Consider the following 16,977-nt stretch of genomic DNA (forward strand, 5'->3'; position numbering starts at 1 on the left):
AGTGCACAATTTAATCCAATATCCAGTTGATTTTTGTTAGCATTTATTTACATTAAATTCTTTTCATTTCATCATCATCATCATCATCATCATGAACATGTTTTGATAACGTTCTTATTCTTGTTCAAACAATCTAGGATTTTTTTATTTTATTTTTATTTTTTGACTACTTCTAGTTTGTTGAGAGAGAGAGAGAGAGAGAGAGAGAGAGAGAGAGAGAGAGAGAGAGAGAGAGAGAGAGAGAGAGATAGAGAGAGAGAGAGAGTGAGTTACAGACTTCCTCCAGCAGATGTCAGTGTTGGAACACATAGCTCTCAGTAATACTCTCTTACACACACACACACACACACACACACACACACACACACACACACACACACACATGGTTACACACAGCCGCCCTGCTGGAACTAACAGTTCGAGAAGAAACACAATGACTTACCGGATCATTTACGTCAGAGAGGGAAATCAGTGTGCACTAGATGTAGATGTGCTCTGTGATTTATGGGTTTTTGATGTGTTAAGTGACATGGGTGTTAAGCTTTTTTGTTTGTTTGACTTTTTTTTTTTTTTTTTTTTACTTCACTTGATTTACTTGTACTTTTTTGTTTGCTTTTTGCTAAGAATGACAAAATGGTGAAAATAAAGTAACTTAAATTATATTTCGCCTTCACAGGAAGATTCATATTGAGGCAGAAAGTAATGCATAGAATATTAATGAACACAATTTCTTTAATGTATGGATGTGGTAGCCCGGTGGTTAAGGTGCTGGACTGCCAATCGGAAGGTTGTGAGTTCGATTCCCAGGTCCACCAGGCTGCCACTGTTGGGCCCCTGAGTAAGGCCCCTTAACCCTCAATTGCTCAGTGGTATAAAATGAGATAAAAATGTAAGTCAATCTGGATAAGGGCATCTGCTAAATGGTGTAAGTGTAAATTTACAACACACATCTGTTAGAGGCTCTGTGCGGGGTGGAGGTGCATCGTAGGAACTGTTTGTTTCCGAAAGGATGATGATAACATTGAGGGAACTGAGTGCAAGAGTGGGGCAGATGGAGAAGTGCAGCCCAGCTCATAACAAGCTCAAGACAGCTCGAGCGCCATGTGCGGGACTCGAGACCAAGTAGTTTTGATACACGGCTCAGTAGCGCCACAAGGCTGATCACGTGAGCAATGTATTTAAAGGTACTGGTACTTTTGGGACACACTGTACAGTAGGGTCAGTTTATGTGTATGTAAAATAATTTATACCACAATGTTGCTTCCCTACTCAATTTCATTTTCTTTCTATGCCTCAAATAACATTCAAATTACACTAGCATGCAAAAAAAATAGAAATAAAAATGGGTGGGTTGTATGAATGAATTGATTTACATTAAAAAATAAAAAACCTTATGCTTTGCTTTCTCCCGTGGAATGCCATTTGGGTCATCAGTGTCAATTTTTTCTTTAAGAAAGGATCAGTGAGTAAACCAGCTATTTTTAACAAAAGCTTACCTTTACAGAGTATGTATATTGTATAGAGAGTATAGATTATTTATTTATTTCTTTATTTGTTTGTTTATTTCTTTATTTGTTTGTTTGTTTATTTATTAGCCAAATACACAGTATACAGTATGTGTAGACAATATATGTCAGACAGCAGGAGGCTTTGTGTAATAATTGCATTGTAATGAGGTTGACAAAAAATAAACAAAATCCTTATGCCATTATAATCCCCCCCCCCCCCATCACCGGGCATCAAATGAATGCATCATTATGTTTGTTTAATCACATTTTATTGACTTCAAAGCAATTGTGAGAAACCAGAGAATAGCCAGAGAATAGAGTAGAGATGGTTCACCACAGGAGGAGAAAAAGAAGGGATGAGAAAAAAACAACATTTCATTTCAATCATTTTAAGGGCAGTATTATTAATATACCTCTGAGTACTCCAGTTTCCTTCACAGCCCAAAGACATGCACTGTAGGCTGAATAGGATCTGTAAATTGTCAGTAGCGTGTGAGTGGCTACGTCACTGAGCCCTGTAATAGTTTGGCACACTATACAGCGTGTCCCTCTACCTTATGCTCTGAGTCCCTTGGTATAGGCTCCAGGCCCCTAGTGACCCTTTGTAGGATAAACAGTATATTTTTCCTTTTTCTACTTTAAAATTCTGATTTATGTAAATTCCACTTTTATGACACAGTCATAAAAAAAAATCACTGCACACTGTGTATGTTTTTTTCCCCCACATTTGTATAAAATCCAAGAATACTTTAGGGGAAAACCAGGGTGAGGAAATAAACCATTACAGTACATTATATACAGTAGCTACTGTATGTGTCATGAAAGGAGACCCACTGTACGTAATAGAAGTCTGGTTTAGAAGTTTAAAAAAACAAGCAAACAAAAGAAATGCTTGAGATTGTGTGAACTTCTAAACATGAGGCTTTTTTTTTTAACTTGAGAACGACTCCAAAAATTTAAACGTGAATCCAGATGGACGTGTTTTTTTAATAGCGCTCACATTCTGCCCGAATTACTGCTGCTCCTCAATGGATTATATTATATATTATTTAGTAGGTTTAAAAATTGAAATAAGCCTAAAATAGGGGACAAAAAAAAAACAACATAAAGTCTTAAACAGTTTGAGGGAAAACAATATGCAAGGACTGATCTGAATTTTAATTGGAAGTGCAGAGTGAGATGGATGGAGAGTTGAGTTTGACATCAGGATTCATTTGTTAAATGAAGCAAACAAAATTAATGAAGGCTGGAAAGACGAAAGAACAAAAGAACCTCTTGAAAGGCATAAATAATTATACATTGTACTTCCTTCAACTCTTGGCCTTTGAAAAAGGTCAGAATAGATTGGAGTCTGCTCCGCCTAGCAAAATGCATTGTAATGAAAATCCTGCGATTTTTTTTTTTTTTTTTTTGTTATTTATTTAATTCTTTATTTTAAAGGTCTCCTATGTGGATGAGACATTTACAGTTAATCTCTATTGCCTGGATTCTGCCTGAACACATATTTGATTGTCAGCTGTGAACTCTCATGTGTGTATTTGTCAGAGACAGATATGTGAGTGATACTAGGCGTAAATGAGATCCCTCCCATCTCGTATATCTTTATTTCATTTCAAGGTTATTCGCTTGATTTATGTCTAAAGACATCGAGATGTCTGCCGAGATGTTCCGGTTTTCCAAATGTGCTCGGTTTTCACAGTAAAGATGTCATATTTCAAGTCAAACATCTATATTTTATTGCCTTTCTGCAAATCTGCCATTTTTCATGCTGGTTGAGTTTGTAGTCTTCAAGCTTGGAGCCAATAAACAGTGCCATGTGAATAAAATGTATGATTCTGAAGAGATATCTCTAGCAAGGGGCAAATAAATAAATAAATAAATAAATAAATAAATAAATAAATAAATAAATAAATAAAGAAATGGTCCGAAATACATATAAAAAGAATTTATAAGTACAGTGTGTGTATATATTTCACACATATGAGTGTATAACTTAAGCAAAAAAAAAAGATATATAAAATTTTAATCTTTTGCTTTGGTTATTGTATTAATTGATAAAGAAAAAAAGATCTTGTTAAAGCAAATCAATATCTATACTCACAAAATAAAGCTTTCCGATTGAGAACCCTTGTCCGATTGTTAAGAACCCTTTAAATTGAAAATTTTTTATTTTTTTTCTTCATTCAGTATGTATCAGTGAGTCACAGCCTGACTTCTAACCGTTCTAGATTCAACTTGCAATTATCCATTTACCCAGCATGCTCCATTGGATAATTTGTGATTTTCTTCCTGCTAGCTCTCAGAGTTGGTTTTGAACGCGCTGAACCAGAACCAGGTTCAGTTCACATTAAGACCCGGAGTTCAGATCACAGTCTACGCTGCACATTTATCTGCAGGTCAGTAAATTAAAAAAAAAAAATCCAAACTAATGAGATAATTGATGTTTATAGGGCTGTGCTTGGTTTTATATTTTTCTTTCTGAATTAACCACTGAATTATTGATGTGCAAAGATTTGAGTGGAATATTATATAGAATAGAATCCTTCTACAAAAATATATAAATGTGGTACTGCATAAGATCAAAGCAGAAACAGTTGGACAGCTTCAGTTAATGTTCACATCAAATATGACGTGACGTGACATACAGTTAAGTATGGTGACCCATCCCTGTATTTAACTCATCCAAAGTGCACACACACAGCAGTGAACACACACCTGGAGCAGTGGGCAGCCATTTATGCTGCGGCACCCCGGGAGCAGTTGGGGAGGGTTCGGTGCCTTGCTCAAGGGCAGCTCAGTCGTGGTATTGCTGGCCTGAGACTCGAATCCACAACCTTAGGGTTAGGAGTCAAACTCTCTAACCATTAGGCCACAACTCCCCCCATCAGAATGGGGGGAAGTGATCTCATGGCTGTTGGTGGGTAACAGATGACAAACTGATGATGTCTTGGGACTCTTGCACTCCCACAAGTCTCTAGATTTTACACAGAATGATGCAAAAACCAAACAAAAAAAGGTATTCAGTGATCTTCAATTCCTTGTTGGTGAGAGATGTCAAAAGGAGAAAGGCTAAACTGATCCGTGCTGACAGGAAGTCTACTGTACTTCAAGTAACCACTCTACATCTGTGGTGAGCAGAAAAACATCTCAGAACTCACAACATGGCAAACCTTGTCAACCTACAGTAGATCAGGAACCTAAGGCTATTTGAGCAGCAATCACGTGACTTTTAACTATCCAGTTTTGCTGAATCTGTGCCCACTGTTGCTTCAGATTCCTTTTCTTGGCTGAGAGGCAAGGAAACTGCTTATGTGAAACCTGCTGTTGCTGCAAATCGTCTCAAGGTTTGATATGGTGTTAGTTCTGAGGTCACAACAGTTGGACAAAGTTACTGTATACTGAGTGCCTGTAGCACTCCCTTTCAGTCTGGCCATTCTTCTGAAGCGTAAACGCCTCTCATTCACGGGGTATTGTTTCTCACACCATTCTGCATAGATTTCTCAAATGGCCTCCTGATGCTCCAGCGGCAGGATCCCACACTCTGATTGCTATTGCACATATTGTTCGATTCCTAGGCAGGGAGTTAATCCAGCCACTGAAGTGCTATCTCTCAGTGCTGCTCCCATGCCCAGATAAAATGGTTGGGTTGCATCAGCATGGAAATCCATGTCCCAAAAAACTGTGCCAAATCAAACATGCAGACTACGTGACCCTCTGTGGTGACCCTAAACTGGGAGCAGCCAAAAGAACAACTGTATAGATTTTTTAAATGCTTAAACCAGCCTGTCTGGCACAAACAAACATGCCATCTATGTCTTAGTCAATGAGATGTTTGATGCAACATTATCTGAAGCTCTAGGACTGTATCTACTTAATTGTTCTGCTGCCACAGAATCGGCTGATCAAGTACTGAACTGTATGGTCAGATCTACTGTTTTTGATGCTAGAACACTCAAAACACAGAGCTATTCTAGGAAAAATGCAAAAATCTAAATGCAAACAAGGAAAATTTTATCAAACACATTCACATAACTAAACCAAACCATAAATACACCAACAGACTAATATTTGCTACGTAGTATTTCTCACAAGTCTAAAAGATTTGTATTGATTAAGAGTGGGCTGAATAGCATGCTATACTGTGATAGACTTTCTCATGACTACAGTATGGATTGGATATCTTTTCCTACAGCACCTCTAGTGGACACCAGCGAGAATCACAGCGGCTCGGCCATGCTCATGCTTCTCTCAGTGGTGGTATTGGGTTTAGCAGTGTTCCTCATCTATAAATTCAAAAGGTAAAGTACACGTACATATCTGATCCTGCTTTAATTATGAACTGGCTCAATTTTTATACTTTTGTGCCACTGCAAAGATTAGCCATGTACTGTCATAATTTATATAGGAACGGTCTTTATCTCCTGTAGTTAGGTCATTATGTGAGAAGCGGCTGAGCTATTCTACTATAACGATAACGGGTCAGTTATCATTTAATTTTTATTATTATTATTATTTTTTTGTAATGTCAAATGAATTTCTCCAGACCGACCCTTTGTCAGTTCTGTATGCTAGCCAGAGACAATCTGTCAAGTGCTGATTTCTCAGCCGTGTTCCCTGGAAGGTATCCAGGAGATTCATTTTCGTCTCAGTTCTCTCCGCCAATCAGAAATGTCAGTCAGAGCTATAGACATTATCAATATTTAGGCCTTCGTGCTTTGGGAGTTGACCTTTATAAAATGTTAAATGATTGCGCCTCTTGGACAGAAGAGAAAAGATCAGCAGGGGTCAATAAGACAAGATCTAGCATGAGAAGAGATTCGGGAAAGACAAAAAGGTACAGACAGCATGGATTAAATTCCAAACAAATTGGTTTCTTTTTTTCCGTGTGTGTTAGTGTAAAATTGGACTTGTACAGCTCAGTCAGCTCCCAGGAACTTGATGATCTCTGTGTATTTGTACACATTAACATCATATTGTACAACTATGAACATTACTAACAGTCACAATGATTGTCTTCTTTAATATTTATTAGCTCATATTCCTAAAGATGGCTATAAACCGTCTTTCCTTACCGTTCAGTCTCCATTCATCCTCTGGTTCGACTTCCTCTCCACATTTTGTCATGTCTGCAATCATTTTCCTTCACTTGCATCTCATTGTAACTCTTTTCTCAAGGAAGATCCCAGGCCTCCACCTCTATGCAGCGATGCAGAACGAAAAAGAGCAAGAAATGATCCGGAGCCCAGCGAGCCCAGTGGAGAACGAGCCAAGCATCAGCTCTCAGAGAGATCTTCCCTCCTCGCCGGAGTCTCTGGACACAGAGCTTAACGTCAACACCATTGGTGCGTACAGGCTCAGGTTTCAAGTATATATCACTATAATATATGCCATTGGTTTCTTTTATTGTAAACACAGTATAACCCAATCGGGATAATGATAATTCACATTCCTCTCGAAGTACAATCCACTGGGTAAATTTGCTATCGCTATGAGTTCTGATATCAAATGAACCTCTGGATCGATCCAGGATTTATGTCGTACGGTTATTCGCTCCTTATATGTCTCATGAACAAAAATCCTGGCATGGTTTTAAAGGAAATAATCAAGGATGGGTTGATGTGATGTAATTAGAGTGGTTCTAGGAAGAGAAATACAAATGTAAGATTTAAATTCATGATACTAAATAAAATTAAATTTTTTTAGATTTAATAAAACCAAATTTTTGTATAAAATCTTATCCATGTTATAACATTTCCACCACATTACATCAGCCTGTTGTGGATTACTTCCCTATGATGGATGTCAGGTTTATGTTTTATTCTTTACACATATAAGAAAAGAATAGCTGCTAACAAACAATCCTGGGATTTATCTGGAGGTTCATTTGCTATTAGAAGGTAATACAATCAGGGGCATGGTGTATTTCTTTTTTTTGACTAATTAAGCCATTTTTTAATTGCATTTGAAATTGGAAAGCCAAGCCAAGTTTATCAGCTATCATTTCACACAGAAATAACTGGAAAACAGGACATTAATCTGATCTTGCTGAACTTCTCAGGCAAACCTTATGAATTTATCAGTTAAAAAAGCCTAACATCCATGAAAAAGTGTAACAGAATACATGTTTTCATGCCCATAAAAGGTGTAAAACACAGTCCATGCAAATAAATAAAATTAGCACCGGCTTTAGAAACAATTGTGTGCTCAAATTAAGACAACTCAAAGTTTGTAGTCACTTAGAATTGGTTAAATAGAAAACTATACCTTTTATTAATCCTTAATAAGAAGCAAATTAAACTAAATTATGTCTTAATGTCTTACAACTGACTCATGGCTGTAGTCTTGTTCAATTCAGGTCGGATATTTACCTCATGTTGGTACCTTCATGTTCGATGCCAGCTTCATTTAAACAGGGCCTTTAAACAGCTTTACATTTATGTTTACCTTATTGACAAAATTCATACTTGTGTTACTCTGCTTTTGCTTTAGCACCTTATGTTTTATTCAGTTTCAGAGAGTCTATTTGAGTCCATTCAGAACAATTAATACTGACAAAATCATCGCAAATTCACTCAAATTTATTGTTTTTTATTTCTATGTTACAGAATTATTCTTTTTTTAAATGTGTGCTAATCAGTTTATCCAATTAGCAAATTGCATATTAGAACACAAATTTTTGCTCTGAACTGTATCAGGATTCAGAACCATATAACTGATCAGCTATATTATCAAAACTATCATTAGACAATAAGACTTGACCCTGTGGCTTGGTTCCTTGTACCACTTTTGTTCGGTACTAACCACTGCATACCAATAAAACCTCACAAGACCGTCTACTACGGAGAAGCTCTGACCCAGAGGTCTAACCATCACAAACCGACCCTTGTCAAAGTCACTCAGATCTATAAACTTGCCCACTTTTCCTGCCTCCAACACTTCAACTTAAAGAAACTTGCTGCCTAATATATCCCAGCCCTTGAAAGGTGCCATTGTAATGAGGTAATCAATGTTATACACTTCACCTGTCAGTGGCATTAATGTTACGGCTGATCTGTCTACAGTAAGGAATAAAAACAATCAGCTATTCAATCTTTAGCCTTCTCTCTGCCCAACTGGTAGTTAAAGTCAAACTGGCTTGTAGGTGAGGATAATGTCAGGAAAAATAATGAAGCATGTTTGTTTGTTTTTTTCTCTTTAGCTAATATAACTAGCTAATCATTTTAATAGAAAGAAGTTGGAGCGAATAAATGTTTATCACTTTTCATTTTCCGTGCAACTTTCAGTGTCCCATAAATTGTGAATTTTACCCTAGTCTCTTAAACTACTGACAGTTCTTTCTTCTCCTCATATTCCTGTCTGTGATTTTTTTTCTGAATGCAGAATGCATTAAGCCTCATCCACGTGTCAGAATCTCAACAGAACCTCCTGTCTACATTGACGTCTGACTTTTCCAGACCGCCACTGCAAATCCAATCACAAGAAGGTTTTAAGCTTTATACAGTACCTGTGCATGTTGGACATTGACACTTTACTGTGCTTTGTGAATACCAGACAAAAACTGTGTACAGGTTTTTTATACGTATGTCTATCGAATAAGAGAACATTTTTAATGATGTTTATTTATAAGAAATGATCAGTACATACACAACCATACCGTAAGGCCAGCATGTATTATAATTCAGAAAATTGGTAAAAATAACAAAAAAATTATTTTACATACATTTTATTTACTGTATTGCTTTTAAGTGGTACAATATTTATCTGTCTGTCAGTATATTTAGTACCAATGTGAATAACCTTCAAAATTCAAAGTTTTAGTAAAAGCACCATTTTGTATAGAATCCTATCCGTTATAATAATAATAATAATAATAATAATAATAATAATAATAATAATAATAATAACAAGTATTATTATTATTATTATTATTGTTTTTGTTTTTGTTTTTTTACCTGCTCTATCAGTACTTAGGTTCACAATTTTTGGTCAAATATAATAAATTAAAGTCATTATGACTATTATTATTATTATTATTATTATTATTATTATTATTATTATTATTATTATTATTATTATTATTATTTTTTATTTTTTTTTTACCAAATACTGTATATATGTCTATGCTCCCCCTAAGAGAGCATGAAATAATATCATAATGCACAATATTTTTTTGAAAAAAATTCACGACCTATTTTATTTTGTTTGTTTAACATTTCAGTTTCTTTTTACATTTTTGTCCCTTAGATCTTCTATAAAATAATTAAATGCTGACAAATGTTTTTTTTTCATCGCAGTCCCATTCAACAGAATAATATCATGAACATTTTTCATTATTGCTTTCACTTCACACCAAAAGGGAAATTTACACTATATTTTGATAATATAGTGAGTATTTGTGTATTAATATTTAATATTAAGATACATTCCTCCTGCTTTGAAGCAGCATATTTATATACTGCTTATTATTATTATTATTATTATTATTATTATTATTATTATTATTATTATTATTTGTAATTGTAATTATATTCCCAACTTTAGTTACAAATTTATGTGTTTGTGATGAAAGAAGAAACCGTCATTTGCTGGTATTAATGAACTCTTTCACTTCAGTGTAAATCCCTGATTTTGTCTTGTTTCAGCAATGTACCGTTATACAGACTGTGTTAGAAATAACAGTGTAATATCTTCAGAAATTATCTTACTATAGGTCTATACCAGTTTTAAGTGTACATTAACAGTAGAATAAAAATATATATATATCTTTTTTTTTCTCTTTGAATGTTTTAAAACCACTCAAACATCCATTAGCACTTCTTTCTCTAATTCTGAGATTAATCTGACGAATGTCAGTGGGTGACATCTGTATTACTGAACTGAGTTTAAACAGGTTGCATGTTTAAAAATTAATTTATTTTCTCAAACACACAACCTTCCTTTAAGTTGTATTTTTTTTATTTAGTTTTTTTTTTCTTCTAATTTTATTATATCCTTGATCCTAGAGATCTCTGTATGGAACACAATGTCATCATGTACAAAAGCTGTGTGATCTGATTGTCTTTAATAGGAGATGTAGGATGATGACACTGGTAATAAACCTGTGAGATAATTAATATGGGTATTGACGAAATGCCCCCAAAGGGAAAAGGCCGTGCAAGAAACACCAGCAATGGGATACTAATCTGAGCCCAACACACATCACAGACAACAGTTTAATGTTTAAACATAATACTCTGTTTCATTTATTGATTTGTCTTCATATGAGGAAAAGTTTGATCCATATTTTAAGATTATTTCAACAGATAACATCACAAAAGCTAAGCGCATGTTTGAAAAAAAAAAAAAAAAAAAAAAAAGATCCTAAATCCAACTAACTCTCATGATGTCTCCTGAATTGCCAATTTTTTATTTTATTTTTTTTTTGGGGGGGGGGGGGGGGGGGGATAGGGCAAACAAAAATCTTTACTGAACCATTTCGGATGAGAGGATGAGAGAATGAGAGATATTTGTTATATTTCATATGAATGAAGTGAAGAAGGCTACAATGGCAAAAATCAGACCTATATTAGTAACTGTTCATAAGGTATTTATTTATTTATTTATTTATTTATTTATTTATTTACTCACTACACCATTAACTGATCTTAGCCATTTTCTTTTGCTCGTTTTAATCAGAATTAGCATATATTAACATAGATCAACTCTCATCTAGCTAGTTTTGTTTCATTTTATTTAGATTATAGGTTTTTCTACATAACGATTTAAATAGACGTGCTCGCAACTTTCTTTAAAATACAAATACAAAAACTGTGTTGCGATTTGACAGATATAAGGCGATGTTCATTGAGATTTGACAACCTTTTAAGATCCATTCGTAGGACAGCTCAGCCTTATTTATTTAACTAGTTTTTATTGCACCTAGTGGTCAAAAACTGGAACTGCAACACGCACTAATAGAGACCCTTTGGGGCACGAATCTCACACCCCATACTCTACTTACTCTATGAACATTTAGACCGGTGGAGCAGCAGCAGCCAGGACTGTTAATGACAGGGTTGCCAGGTCACCAGATTTGTTAAATATTAAATTGGTTATGGCATAACCTCTATAGCTTCCAAGATTTTTTTTTTTTTACATTTTACACCATTTAGCAGACACCCTTATCCAGAGTGACTTGCAATTGAGGGTTAAGGGCCTTGCTCAGGGGCCCAGCAGTGGCAGCTGGGTGGACCTGGGGTTCGAACCTTAACCACTGAGCTTAACCAGATCTCAGTATCTTTTTTTTCCCTATCAGGTCATTTAAATGAAATCTAATAGATTTCTGGAAATTGAATGTATGACACAAAGAACCATTTCTATTGCAAAGTAGGATAGATTATGGAGTGTATAACAGTTGTACATCAGATACAGTATGCATGTGCACCATGGTGACTTTTTTTTTCCAAAGGTTATTTAGTTTTTAGACGCTTATGTGGTTTTTGAGATGTACTTGACTGGACGTCCTGCTAAAACCTGGCAACCTTGTTTTATAATATTAGATCTACTGTGTTTGGATCATTCACTGTGACAACAGGGACAGGAAACAAACCTGCTTTTCTGAACACAGATTAATTTGTGAACACCAAAAAAAAAAAGGTGTAGCTAAAACCACACAAAAAAAGCTATAAATATAAATATATTAAAGTGTGTGATATCTATTTTATTTCTATTCTCATCTTTGTTTGAGGTGCCATGCAATTAGCCTCTGTGAGTTTTCTTATGCTTTCAGTCATGTGAAATCAAACAAAAGTTCTCTCACTCATTACTGTGCTTGAGACTGCGTCGTTTATGCGCAAGCCTAGTTTGACAAAACATTGCGTATTCACTAATGGAAAAGTCAAAGCATCGCACAAATTGGCAGTACAATTCCAATCAGTTTGCTAACAGGAGCCCGGAAACCACATTCCTCTCGAGAGGTAGCAAGATTATTTTTTTAGAAAATGAGAGATTTATTACTGTAAAGTTTTTATATAAAATAAGCAAATTTCAGTGTACAACAGTTTCTTTTCTTCCTTCTTCAACCTCAGCTCTGTCATGTAATTCTTTTTAAGTATGCATTTACAATCATATTTATTATTCAATGGAGTATATGTTTGTGGCTTTGTTTTTCTTACAATATTTGTAAAAAAAAAAAAAAAAAAAAAGACAAAAAAGCCTAACACACTATGTAATTTGCTGAAGTATTCTACAAACTATAGATAAAGAAAAATAAGGTGTCATTACTGTGTGGACATTTGATTTCTTTTGCATATCAATGCTTGTTTGAAAGTTTACAGAATAACGGTTTTAATAAACTCGGGTAATTTGGATTATTATTCCTAACAGAAAACTCAGTTTCAGCCTCATACCCAGATTTATAGTTACAAAGCTCTTCTGTGGATCTCTATGGTTGGGTTTCTACACATGAAACATCAGGGTAAGTGTATAAACTATCTTAATTAATTAATAACCTGTTTAATTTACACAATACGTCCACATTATAATTATTTATGTTTCCATACAATCCAGTGCATTCCTTTTCACTATTGATGCTCAGTTCCTAGGGAAATGGATTCAAGTTCACTGCAGAATGCCATCTCAACTGATTAAAAAAATAATACACTAATTAAATGAACTTGCACTATGTGACAATGATGTACCAATTTAAACCACTGCTCTTCGGCTAATGAATTTCCGTCATCATAAGTATCAGCACTCCTCAAACGGAACCCAGAAATGATGAAACACTGGTGTAATTTACTTACAAGAAAATCATAGGGAGAAATTATAGGGAACTTTCCCTTTAGGAAAAGATTATGGTTATTAAGAGATTCAAAAAAGGTGACCTAAACCAAATGGGGTATTCTCATGTGTTGGAATTTAGCTATGCTAAAAAAAAGTGTGTGCATTATTATTATTATTATTATTATTATTATTATTATTATTATTATTATTATTATTATTATTATTATTATTATACATACTCTATGCTTTATTTTAGATTGATACATTTTGTTGATGGATTTTGAACCATTGTCCCATTAAAAATTATGATTTTCTTTCTTTCTTTTTATTTATCTTTCTTTCTTTTTCTTTTTCTTTTTTTAACAACAAATTACACCCACAGAGCAGGTTTTGTACATATTTTGACAGTATTCAGTGACTACTGGCACTGATCATAAATCCTATGAAAATATTGGGTGATGATTTAAGCAAAAGAAGACAAAAGAAAAGAAAATCTATGTCCTGCTAGTGACCTTAGTAGGAAAAAAAACAAGCTCTAGTACATGCAATTCCAAAGACATCAGCAATAGAAATTCCCAGGTAACATGCTCACAATCCTTTTGAACTATAACAAGAGTGAGCTAGAAAAAGGACGACGTGGCGGAAGAAGAAAAGAGACCAAGATTGAGGTTATGTGTGAGGGAGAGAGAAAGAAATTATTCCCTAGGCTTTTCCCTACCATTCATGCTCTGATAGGCCTGTGTCCCAGAGGAGCTTTGCTAACTCTGTAGCAGCAGAATGAAGGTCACTTTGCTACCCGTGTTAATTTGTCCTGCCTCTGTTGATTGCCCGTTTAGGAACAAGTCACTTGATTAGACATCCCATAGGGGAGGTGGCTGTTCCACCGATGGTGTAGTGAAACGTTTTTGCTCTGAAGGGTTTTTTTTTTAAATGGAAACCATACATCAGGTGATAAGTGAGGAACGACCATGTTATCAGTGAAAATCTTAGCAAGAGACGATCCTTACTGTGACTTACTCTGGAGAGTCCTTCCAAAAATCTCTTTAGAGAAAAAACCACCATATTAACAATGATGTTATTTTAAACAATCTGCGCTATGTGGAGCATCTTGTCATACTGTAGATGTCCTTTTGAATGAATTGGTACTAGTTTACATTTACGTAAATGACACCCTTATCCAGAGTGACTTACAACTGAGCGTTAAGGGCCTTGCTCAGGCGCCCAGCAGTGGCAGCTTGGTGGACCTGGGGTTTGAGAACCCATGACCTTCCGATCAGCAGCCCAACACCTTAACCACTGAGCTACCACATCCCTAGTTAATATAACCTGTGATTTAACCTGTATTAACCTATGTTAACTAGTTAATATAACCTGTGATTTAACTAGTTAATATAGATAAAACTAGATAAAACTTTCTGACTGATCACCAACATGCATAGAGAGCCCAAACTAATCAACTCACCATATTTTAAGGCATCTCACCTCTTTCGTGTCCCACAATGTTCTCCTCTGACTCACAGTTGCACGTGTGCTGTGGAAACTAACAATGTCGTCGGCAGCTAAATAGCACTCGCGGGTTATTTTTCTTCATGCACAAGTGCAGGACAAGTACTGTATGAGTTCACATTCACTGGAATTACGGCACAGCCCAATCTCTCACCACCTCCTCACACCTCGAGGCCCGATGCTCATTTCCAGTCCACCTGAGAGCTTTCACATTACTAACTTTTCATGCAAATCCTTCTGTGTTTGGGACTAAACTGCCAGTGTGAAAGCTCTTAAAACTGATCGACACCAGAAAATCGTCCATTAAGGGATTATTCCAGGCAGGAGTACTCCATCAATAAATGTTTACACAAAGCACATATTTTGAATCATTAGTCATTAGATTTGTTAATCTTGTATGGATTTTCTTAACCTATATAATATAATGATCAATATAATGTCAAAGATATTTCTTTCTATATATTACAAGAGTAAACATGTGGCAGAATGGGGAAGAAATTTAAGAACAATTATAGAACTTGCCCCATGGGTTACTATTAGTGCTTATTGCGTTTCAAATTTTTACACTTATATATCTTCAGATGACCGGTGAAGACCTACTTCTTCTTGAAATACTTAAACTAGCACTTTTACCTGTTTGTTGTATGTGTATTTTATTATATTTGAATAAAAAAATAAACACACCCTAAGCAGAGTTTTAGGTTGATGGTATCCTAAGACGGTACACTAAGAACTAGTGTTAATGTATTCATCTATAGAGACTTAAAAGCACCGTTGTACATCGCCCTGGATAAGGACGTCTGCCAAATGCCGTAAATGTAAATCTCTGTGGAGCTAAAAAGGGGACAGTAAACACTATGTGATTGCACATCTATAAATGAAAGCTAGTCAGTGGAATGGTTTCTGTTAAATAGCAGCACTTTTGGTCACTCAGTTGTTCAATAGAATTTGAAATGTATGGAGTTGGTGTGTGATTGAGGACTATAAAGAATAACATTTGTAAAGTTTTCAGCTCAGCTTTCAGTTTTTTTCACTAATTATCAGTGAGCTGTAATTTTTGGGCTTCTGTTTCATTTTCAAGCAGGTGGGTGCTGGGGGGTGTGCTAGCCTAGTGGTTAAGGTGTTGGATTACAAATCAGAAGGTTGTGTGTTTGAATCCCACATCCACCAAGCTGGTGGACCCCTGAGCAAGGCCCTTCATCTTCGATTGTTAATTCACTCTGGATAAGGGTGTCTGCCAAATGCTGTAAGTGTAAATACATGAATGCATAGGTTGAGCCTCCACATAGCGCACAATGCAAAATTAATTTGTGATCGATCGGACATTCAAAATTTAACATCAACATCAGAGTGACTATGCACATAAATCTACACGCACACACATTGTCAAAGCATGCAGAGTGACTTACCTTAATGAGCCTTTCAGAGAAACCTACCTCCTCCCCAAAGCAGTTAATTCAGACATAAACAAGATCGGCTGTAGTTATGAGTCATTATGAGCCGCAGTGAAGGCATGCATGCATTAAAAAAAAAAATCAACTCCTAATTCCTCTGACAGATTTATGGTAATACCCTATAAAAAAACTCACAAGCACAACATTCCATTAACTCAGGTTGTGTTCATTAGACAGTAATGTGGCGTTTTTTTTTAAACCTGCATATGAAGCAAAGGAATCCGAATGAGCTTAGCCGAATCCCATCACTATGAACATCCTATTCTTCCCTTGATGGGCAAAACTAGAATACAAATGAGCACATGCTGAAATACAGATGTCATGTAAGTGCATATCAATTTTATGGTACTGTATGTGCTTTGACTGAGATTACAGCCAGAAAACAGACACTTAAATTGTTTCCTGGCAGGATTTATTCTCCTTATCAAACACTTCCTCTGTAATTGCATGCTGTAATTGAAACCTTGCAAAGGCACATTATATTCTGTCTAATCCACACAAATTTCCCATTTACACAGATATTTTGGACTGCACTATTGTTTACACTCAACAGGGGGTGGTATGTGTCCACAAGCATATTATGGTACAAATGATGGTTTGACAAAGTAAGAAAAAAAAACAAAGGTTGATGGCAATTGATAGCCTCTGTCTCATTTTTGTCTCATCTTATATGTATATATATCTATACTGTCCCTTGGATAAATAACAATTACTGTCAAATTAGACACCTAATGGTTCGCTTAACT

At 35.5% G+C, this 16,977-nt stretch overlaps 1 protein-coding gene across 2 annotated transcripts in view; it reads left to right on the top strand.

The window, feature by feature from the left end:
• Positions 1-9,351, top strand: part of LOC113649062 (VPS10 domain-containing receptor SorCS1) — a 212,479-nt gene extending 203,128 nt beyond the window's left edge. Inside the window, exons 24-27 of one of the 2 annotated variants that reach the window (XR_003442055.2) lie at positions 3,805-3,904; positions 5,701-5,806; positions 6,688-6,850; positions 8,889-9,351. Coding sequence is in view for 1 of the 2 variants with exons in the window: in XM_027156667.2 (XP_027012468.2) it covers positions 3,805-3,904; positions 5,701-5,806; positions 6,684-6,850; positions 8,889-8,953 (438 nt within the window). In the remaining variant the exon portion in view is untranslated. Of the gene's footprint in view, positions 1-3,804; positions 3,905-5,700; positions 5,807-6,683; positions 6,851-8,888 lie in introns of both variants that reach the window. The other variant, XM_027156667.2, reaches the window with a different exon arrangement.
• Positions 9,352-16,977: the final 7,626 nt, after the last annotated feature.

Source organism: Tachysurus fulvidraco, chromosome 18 (genome assembly GCF_022655615.1).
Source record: "Tachysurus fulvidraco isolate hzauxx_2018 chromosome 18, HZAU_PFXX_2.0, whole genome shotgun sequence".
Classification (NCBI taxonomy): domain Eukaryota; kingdom Metazoa; phylum Chordata; class Actinopteri; order Siluriformes; family Bagridae; genus Tachysurus; species Tachysurus fulvidraco.